Consider the following 9,123-nt stretch of genomic DNA (forward strand, 5'->3'; position numbering starts at 1 on the left):
GGACTGCTGATGCTGTTGGAATCTGACCTCCCTGCACTCGAAATGGATTTTCTGGAGCTACAGAACTTCAAATGGCACGCTCTCAACGGCTTTGGAAAGTAGACATCCAGAGATTTCCAGCAATATATAATAGTCCATACTTTATTCGGAAATTGATGACGTAACTTGGCGTTGAACGCCAAGTACATGCTGCTGTCTGGAGTTAAACGCCAGAAAAACGTCATGATCTGGAGTTGAACGCCCAAAACATATCATAACTTGGAGTTCAACTCCAAGAAAAGCCTCAGCTCGTGGATAGATTAAGCTCAGCCCAAGCATACACCAAGTGGGCCCCGGAAGTGGATTTATGCATCAATTACTTACTCATGTAAACCCTAGTAGCTAGTCTAGTATAAATAGGATAAGTTACTATTGTATTAGACAATCTTTTGACAGTTTAATCTCTTGACTGTTTAGCCTTTGATTATTCGGTCTCTTGATCACTCAAGGGGGGCTGGCCATTCGGCCATGCCTGAACCTTTTACTTATGTGTTTTCAACAGTGGAGTTTCTGCACACCATAGATTAAGGGTGTGGAGCTCTGCTGTACCTCAAGTTTCAATACAATCACTATTACTTTTTATTCAATTCTCTTTTATTCTTATTCCAAGATATACGTTATACTTAACTTGATGAATGTGATGATCCGTGACACTCATCATCATTCTCACCTATGAACGTACGTGACTGACAACCACTTCCGTTCTACCTTAGGCCGGGTGCATATCTCTTAGATTCCCCAACAGAATCTTCGTGGTATAAGCTAGATAGATGGCGGCATTCATGAGGATCCGGAAAGTCTAACCTTGTCTGTGGTATTCCGAGTAGGATCCTGGGAATCCGAAAAGTCTAACCTTGTCTGTGGTATTCCGAGTAGGATTCCGGTATTGAATGACTGTGACGAGCTTCAAACTCCTGAAGGCTGGGCGTTAGTGACAAACGCAAAAGAATCAATGGATTCTATTCCAACCTGATTAAGAACCGACAGATGATTAGCCGTGCTGTGACAGAGCATAGGAACGTTTTCACTGAGAGGACGGGATGTAGCCATCAACCAAGGGTGATGCCTCCAGACGATTAGCCGTGCAGTGACAGCGCATAGGACCATTTTCCCGAGAGGATTGAAAGTAGCCACCGATGATGGTGATGCCCTACATACAGCTTGCCATGGAAAGGAGTAAGAAGGATTGAAGAAAGAGTGAGTAGTGAAGTAGAGTTTCAAGAGGAGCACAGCACCTCCATACGCCTATCTGAAACTTCCACTATTGAATTACATAAGTATTTCTATCCCTTTTTATTTTCTTTTTATTATTAATTTTCGAAAACCCATAAACCAATTTAATCTGCCTAACTGAGATTTACAAGGTGACCATAGCTTGCTTCATACCAACAATCTCTGTGGGATCGACCCTTACTCACGTAAGGTTTATTACTTGGACGACCCAGTACACTTGCTGGTTAGTTGAACGGAGTTGTGAATTCAACTGGTGCCATAATAATGATTTCATACAAGTACAGAAGAATATGGATCACAATTTCGTCCACCATGGAGTTTCTACACTTCATAGATTAAGGTGTGGAGCTCTGCTGTTCTTCATGATTTAATTCAAGTACTATTGTTTCTCTTTCAATTCACGCTTAATTCTTCTCCAAGATATACTCTCGTTCTTAATTCAGTTAGTCAGAATGAAGGGGTGACCCGTGACAATCACCCACTATCTTTGTTACTCGCTTAGCCAAGATCCATGTGCCTGACAACCACAAGCGATCTACATGATGTTCAACGTAGTCATTGGACGACAGCCGGAGTATAATCTCTTGGGTTTCTGATCCATGATGACAATTCATCATATGCTTATTTTCCAAGCTAATTTCACTTGTTTCACTAGTTTTTATGCACTTTCTTGCATTATAAGTAAGTAATTTGGAGTGAAATTGTATGGTTTATTTGAATCAATCAACCACCCTTTAATTGACACAAAATCATGAAGTTTAAGCTAAAATTAAATGGTTTTTAAATGAATTTTAGGCTTTGTGAATTTTGTGATACTTTGATTGGTTATTTTGATTACTTGTAGGTGAAGAAAAAAAAAACAAGAAAGCGTGGCCTAAGAAGCGTGGCCCAAGGAAGAGAAAAGTGTGGCAAAAGCAACAAAGAAGCGTGGCATATCAAGGGAGGAAGTTATAGCGCTCTCCCCAAGAGGACAATGCTCTCCAAGGGAGCACAACAATGAACCAAGGAAGCAAGGCTTGGATGCTGCGCTCTCCTTGAGAGCTGAGCACTATTTTTGAACCAAGAAAGAAGGGGAGAGATATAGTGTTGCGCTCTTCTCAAGAGCATTATCGGGCTCCTCCCAAAAATTAGATTTCTTTTTTATTAATTTTAAATTTTTTATATTTTATTTGAATGTAAATAAGAGTATTTTTTAGTTGATGTTTATATTTTAAATTTTGATGGAGATTAACTTAAAAGTAAAAATTGTCAAGTAGAAAGTCGGTATTGCTGAATTCATATTTTGTTAGCAATGTTTGTTTAATATGACTATAAATCTACTTTTGTGCCTGCAAAATAACTCTACCTACGAAATTAACTGAAAATAGACAAAAATGTAAATAATATATTCTTTACAAAATAAAAAATTAATAATTTTTTATATAAAAAAGTCCTTTATCTCATTGTCTAAAGATAATGTTATTCTCACTTCTGCAACCTAAAATAAGATACCGATATTAAGATACATAGAGGAAAAGATATAAAGTAGGGGGTTACAGGCTCTAACCAACGCGTATCATCTATCGTGGAGAATATATCCTCTCAAATTTTGTTTTTAATTGTTTGATCAAATGTGATTTTTTATTATGCACACTTCAATGGTAAGAGAAGATATATATGTTTTTTTTTATACAATATCCCGCAACTCAACAAGTCAAGAACTAGTCCATTACATATTTAAATTTTATTTAAAAATTTATTGTTGACCAATGAATTACTACATACATAAGGCAGAATTTGAATCCCTGATACTTAATTAAACGGACAAATAAACTCATTACTTGATCAACCCAAATTGAATGTTGAGATTGACAAAACAATTGAAGAAACATATTGAGAGGATCGTTCCCCCATTCTGCGGTCAAAAGACTTTAAGCATTGGCATAATTAAATAGTAGTTAATAATACCATATAGCATATATTTTTTTAATTGAATTTGTTCTGTTGAATATTACCAAATTAACAAACAAACTAGCATTTGCTTTTTTAACTCACAATTAAGAGAGCCACATTATAACGAAAATCACTTTCTTAAGACTGGATCATTTTATTTTTGGTTGACACCTACGAAACTCAATTGTAATCAAAGAATATTAATGATGTTACAATGGAAACTGGGAAGAATAACAAAAATATTTTAATTACACTTGCCACTAGAGTAAACACTACGTGTACTTTACAACAAAATCTAAACATCCACCAAGCTTGAGCATAATTAAGTTACATGAACCAATTGTCATGGGACTTTTCCAAAACTGACTTGAATTTTATCTGGGTGTTTTCTACGGCTAAATATCGCACTTTGTCGCGAATCTTTGCACAGCCAGTCCCGAGTCCAAACGAAAGTAACGATTGTCCACGGCAATTTCACTAGTCCTTACAATACAGATCAAGGATGCACATTTTTTGCAATATCATATTCTTCAATGCCCTTCAAAAATGATCTGATAGCAAGATGTTCGGAAGCGTATGTCATGAAAGATGCTAATATTATTACCCCGGCAACAATCAAACCTAACCTGTTTACAAATAAGAATCAATAAAAAGAGGAAAACCAAAGATAGACTGAGGGCAATTTATTTTTCATGAATAAAATTAGAATTACAGGACAGAAATGTGGGTAAATAATCCACTTCAAGCTTAATGCAAATTAAAGAAAGCAGCAAACTACAGCACAAACGATAGAAATTGAGAATCCCTTGTCTAGGAATACACACTATCATTTTTGAACAGTTACTAGTCTCCCTTTACTGCAAGAAAAGAACAGCGAAGAAATGCACCTCTTTCTAACGACCACTTCAGTTGAATGTGATAAAAGTGAGAAGAAATGAAAATCATGAGCCACAAAATAAGTAAAAAGATTACTACTTTAGATGGTAATAACCTTACAGTAATGTTCCTCCTTTTATTTCTTAATAATGGTAATGAATGATATATATTACGGGTTTCACATTTCAAGCCTATTGGATGTACGTAATTTATTCAACAAACCAAATAATATAACAGATGTTAGTTTGAGAATTACTCCCTCTGTCCAAAAATACAAGTCACTTTTGGGTTAGACACATCACTTTGTGATGTATCTATGTGTCTAAAAATACATTCTCCAAACTAAGTCATATTCTTATTTCAATTTTGACATTTTATAATTACCTAATAGACAATGATAACGAAAACACAATGGGAACAAAAACTATTTTCAAAAATATAAAGATGGAAGATGAAAACTAACCGAAAAAATAAATTAAAATTCAATAACTAGGCTAGTCATGTTCCTTCCAAATTTAGATTCAGCAGTAAGATATCTTTATTAGTAAATTGTAATGAAAACCTTACCTTAAAAACAAAGCAGTTACCCCAAAAAGAAAAGGCATCGATGGACCAGCAATAGCCAAGATGGTCATCCCTAATCCATAGAACCATGTGGCACCGTCACACGATGACATATGTCGCTGATTGCCTGTGAATATAGATGAGTTCAAATCAATGATAACAATGAAATAGATAAGAATGAGTACCTTGAGGACACAGCTAATCACATGAACGACGATGACAACCCAAAATAAGATTCAGTGCCAAAGAATATACCTTTTCCCAAATCGCCATCAGAAACTTCGGCATGAGATGACGAAGAAGGCAGTCGTGATGCGATGGTCTTTCCCCAGTTAGAAATCAAATGGAGATAACCTCCAAATAATATAATGAAGATTGTGAATGTCCATTCGTACATCAAAAGCAAACCAGTCCATGGAGTCACTTGTCGAGGTACTAACAAGAAAGCTAGTCCAAGAGACACCACTGTAGCCATAAAGCAGACACAGACTGAAATGCCACCCAAGTAAGCAGGAACTTTGTACTGAGCACCATTGAAGAATTGTTTAACATAATAAAAAAAATTAACATATAAGTAAACATACATAAGGATTATAATTGGGCACATCTAAACAAGGACTGGGTTCCTCTTACGTGAGACCATCATGTGACCAATTTATCAGATGAGAAAAACAGATCATGTGGAGCATCCAAATTTTTTATGCCTACTCATAGGGTCCACATGAAAGGCTCAAATGACAGGATCCGAATACCAAAAACTAACACAATAGATTAGAGAAAAAAACTGACCTCATGGGTGGAACTGATGGTTGAAGTAGAAATGCTAATATATGCAACTGATCCACCTGATTTAATTTTATGACAATGGTGTCTGACATGATCAAATAGTGAAGTTCTACAAAAGGAACCAAAGCAACATGGATTCTGCAGAAAGATTCAAGATTCTAAGACTAATCTGAATTCCTAAAGCTAGGAGAGTGGTAACAAACTATGATGACTAACCTTCTGATATGAACGATAGCAACAAAAGAGTACAACACATATTGGAAATAGAAAAAGAAACTTCACAATAAGACTATCTTTAGGATTTTGGCCCCCTCTAGTTCCAGGAAGGGATTCCTCAAGCTTTTCCCTTATGTTCTGCACCATCAATGGCAAAAAAAAAAAGCAAATATTTCAGCATGCTTTTTTCGTAAGAAAAATGATCAAAATGATTAATCTACCTGCCACACATCAACAGGTTTCACAAGCCAAGATGCCCACCAATCCCAAGGCTTGATAGGGCCGAGCGTATAGTGAATCACCCGGAGTTCATTCTCATCTACCATCCACTGAATATATTTGACTGTAATAAGATGGCTATACCAAAAGATGAAATGCAAAGGAACTTAAGCATTTAACTACATATATTTTGATGTGTATGAAATATTCTAGCATCTAATTCGAGCCAAGTGTTAAATATTTAAAATAATAACACATAAGAACCTGAGGTATTCAATTCTTAATAAAAGCATGTTCATCCACCTCTTAAATGCTGTAAAATTCAAAAAAATGAACAAGAATATTTTGAATTGGTCAAAAGCAAGTGTTCCTTACAGACCATACATGCAGGAAACCAAGTTTCTAGCAAGAAGTGAAACAAGATGAAAAATGTCAAGACATGAAGACAAAGGAAAACCTAAGAATTATTAGTGGATCATTATAAAGAATTCCTATATCATTTATTAATATCATTCACTACAATGCATAGCGAATAAAGTGCTGCTTCAGCATTTATTCTAATTTCCATCATTAACTCCAAGACATAGCAAAAGAAATCCCTCTAAACACAATGAAAACTCTTCAGTTATTTTAGTGGAGGCAGTTTCATGTGTTCAAGAAATTTTCGGATTTAAAATTAAATAAAAGAGTTCACATCTTCCTTTAAATTATTCAGACAGGCATTAAATTTTATAATTTCATTTAAAATGATAATATTTTATTCACAAAAATGATAATATTAATCATCAAACAAGTAGACGAGTAGAACTCTTTTAGACCAGTTAGGCTTTGATCCAATAAGGGCAAATGGTGTTTATGTTGTCATCTTATGCAGTAATATTTCACTATTCCTCATTACTTGAAAGGAAAAGTACTATCCTCATTACCTATATTCTAGTACCTTATTAGCCAACATGTAAAGACCTACGTCTGCATTATAAACAGTGGAAAGTCGCTCCATTTCAGGAACTTTTCTATTATTCAATGACTCTGAAGGCATATTTGGCTCAAAAACATGTGCATTAGGAAATTCCGAGTAATACGAATTGAGAAATCCCTGATCTCCTGTACAAATAAAACAACAATTTAAGAAAAATGTTCAACCTAAGGATCAAAGCCACATATATTCTTCGGAGTTCGAAAAAGAAATAATGAAAACAAACAAAACAAAAATCATTGTTTACATTAGCAAAACAAAAAACTTTTACCTCCAGTATAAGATGGCAGAGTATTCACTTTGTTCATCATGTCATTAAAGAGTGAGATAGACGGTTCTACCACCATGACACCTGAATTCATCCTCTCAGAATGCTTCAAGTTACCACAAAATCTTGCACATTTGAAAAGTTCTTCAATATTTTTAACCACAATTGTGTCCGCATCAAGATATACAACTACAATAATGTATCAAACATGCATAAACCTGAGGAGTTTCATCATATTAATATAAATGAAAATTTTACAATAACCTCCATAGTTTGCAAAACCAACACCAATGGGAATATCGACAACAATAACAACAATTATGCTACCTTTCTTGTAGTCAGTCATGTTAAATATTTTTAGCTTTGTATATACACCCCAAAATCTCGATGGACGTATTTTATTTGGATTTGATAGTAAACTAATCTTCTCAACTATCCACCCATCAGCCTACAAAAAATAATCAATTATAAACACCTGATACACCAAACTCCAAATATAAAAACTTAACACATGGACACAGAGAATAAAATTTTTATGCACTCAAAATGTAAGAAAACTTTACTCTCTCCTAATTACAAAAAACTAGAAAACTATATATGTACTCCTTACCTTCACAAATAAATTTCCTTTTAGCAGCTTATAAAAAATATATTAAGAAAGTATTTAAGTTAAAGGACACTAAAAAAATTATATTGTTGAGTGACAGAAATTATACATAAACTATCTCACTATAAACATTGTAGGGCACAATGGTGTATCCATGTAGTCAACCTGAGATAAGGCTTTGTTGTTGTTTGTTTTTGTTGAGTGACAAAAATGTCTTAGTAAATTGTGCAATAATTATTAGAAATTGGAAAGAACTAAATATCTAAGATGAAATATATTATTGGACTGGACAAAAATGTTACAATTAATGTCAAATGAAGCATAATGCAGACATTTAATGTCAAAATTTCGATAGCATCAATCTCGACCATCGTGAGCAGCAATATTTTCCTTCCTCTAATAACAACATAAATGCGAATCGTAGTGAAAGCAAATTATAAAGGATAGTGTTACCTGGAGGAGGTTGCAAGCATAATCAGAGACTCCATCTGAGACCAAAACAACCATGTCCTTCTTGGATCCCGTGTCACGAATCGATTTCCCGAGAACTCGAACGCCAAGCAAAAATTCGTCACCGTACAACAGAGTAGCGTATGCCTCGTTCGTCTTGCGATGTCCATCGGAAGCTCCCAATCGAACGAAGAGTAACAGAATTAACAAACACAACCACAGCGTATTGAGTGCTTTCATGGTAAGACGATTTTCGCTGGTGGCAAAATTCTCTGAGAAAATGTCGAAATACTTTTTTCTCTAAATTTTCTCGAGAAAAAAAAAGGTTTCTCGTCTCTGGAGTTCTTAAGCGAAGTTCAAACGGTTGGAATGAAATTTTCTTCTTTTTGGATGCACTTATTTCTGAACCATTGATTCATATTACGATTTTAAATTAATATTCATTTTTTTATGGACTGTCATTGTAAAAATAATTTTAATGTATATATATTATATACAACAAATGATTTTTCCTTAGATGGAAAGATAACATATTTTTTGCAATTTGTAGAGGGACTGATTTATATTTTGTAATTACTAGAATATTTTGCACATTAAATTAAACAAAATTCATTAGCATGAGAAACGTTACCTATTTCGCATGCCTAGTCTAAATCTAAAAAAAATAAAAAAGTTTACGTAATCAACTCTCATCCTACTTTTTTATATGTTAGAAAAATTTTCGAAAATATAAAAAAGAGAACATTCGAAGGCATACAATAAAAAAATCTAAAAAATAGGAAAAAAACACACAAAATTATATTGTTCGGTTTGTCGGTTCTTGAACGGGTCGAAAATGATGCATATGCAGGGAATAGGGGATCTTGATTCAGATCGTTCGTGCGAGATTGGACCTCCTGAGCTAACATTGGAGAGAAAGGGATGGAGCTTCACGATCTTCCGGGTTGTTGGAGTGAT

At 34.6% G+C, this 9,123-nt stretch overlaps 1 protein-coding gene across 3 annotated transcripts; it reads right to left on the reverse strand.

Annotated features, from left to right (window-relative positions):
• Positions 1–3,338: 3,338 nt before the first annotated feature.
• On the reverse strand, positions 3,339–8,583 carry LOC112710956 (inositol phosphorylceramide glucuronosyltransferase 1). Of its 3 annotated transcripts, none has more exons than XM_025763453.2 (10): positions 8,170–8,583; positions 7,437–7,557; positions 7,113–7,298; positions 6,806–6,969; positions 5,868–5,975; positions 5,647–5,784; positions 5,434–5,568; positions 4,900–5,167; positions 4,648–4,771; positions 3,339–3,830 (listed from the first exon to the last, which is right to left on the reverse strand). In XM_025763453.2, the coding sequence occupies exons 1-10, from the start codon at positions 8,404–8,406 to the stop codon at positions 3,701–3,703; spliced, it is 1,611 nt and encodes a 536-aa protein (XP_025619238.1). In that variant the 5' UTR covers positions 8,407–8,583; the 3' UTR covers positions 3,339–3,700. The 3 variants fall into 3 exon arrangements, with proteins under 3 accessions (XP_025619238.1, XP_072059043.1, XP_025619239.1); XM_072202942.1 differs by having other exon boundaries at positions 5,868–6,003; positions 6,792–6,969; positions 8,170–8,575; XM_025763454.3 differs by having other exon boundaries at positions 7,113–7,193; positions 8,170–8,570.
• Positions 8,584–9,123: the final 540 nt, after the last annotated feature.

This window comes from Arachis hypogaea, chromosome 9, assembly GCF_003086295.3.
Source record: "Arachis hypogaea cultivar Tifrunner chromosome 9, arahy.Tifrunner.gnm2.J5K5, whole genome shotgun sequence".
NCBI classification, from domain to species: domain Eukaryota; kingdom Viridiplantae; phylum Streptophyta; class Magnoliopsida; order Fabales; family Fabaceae; genus Arachis; species Arachis hypogaea.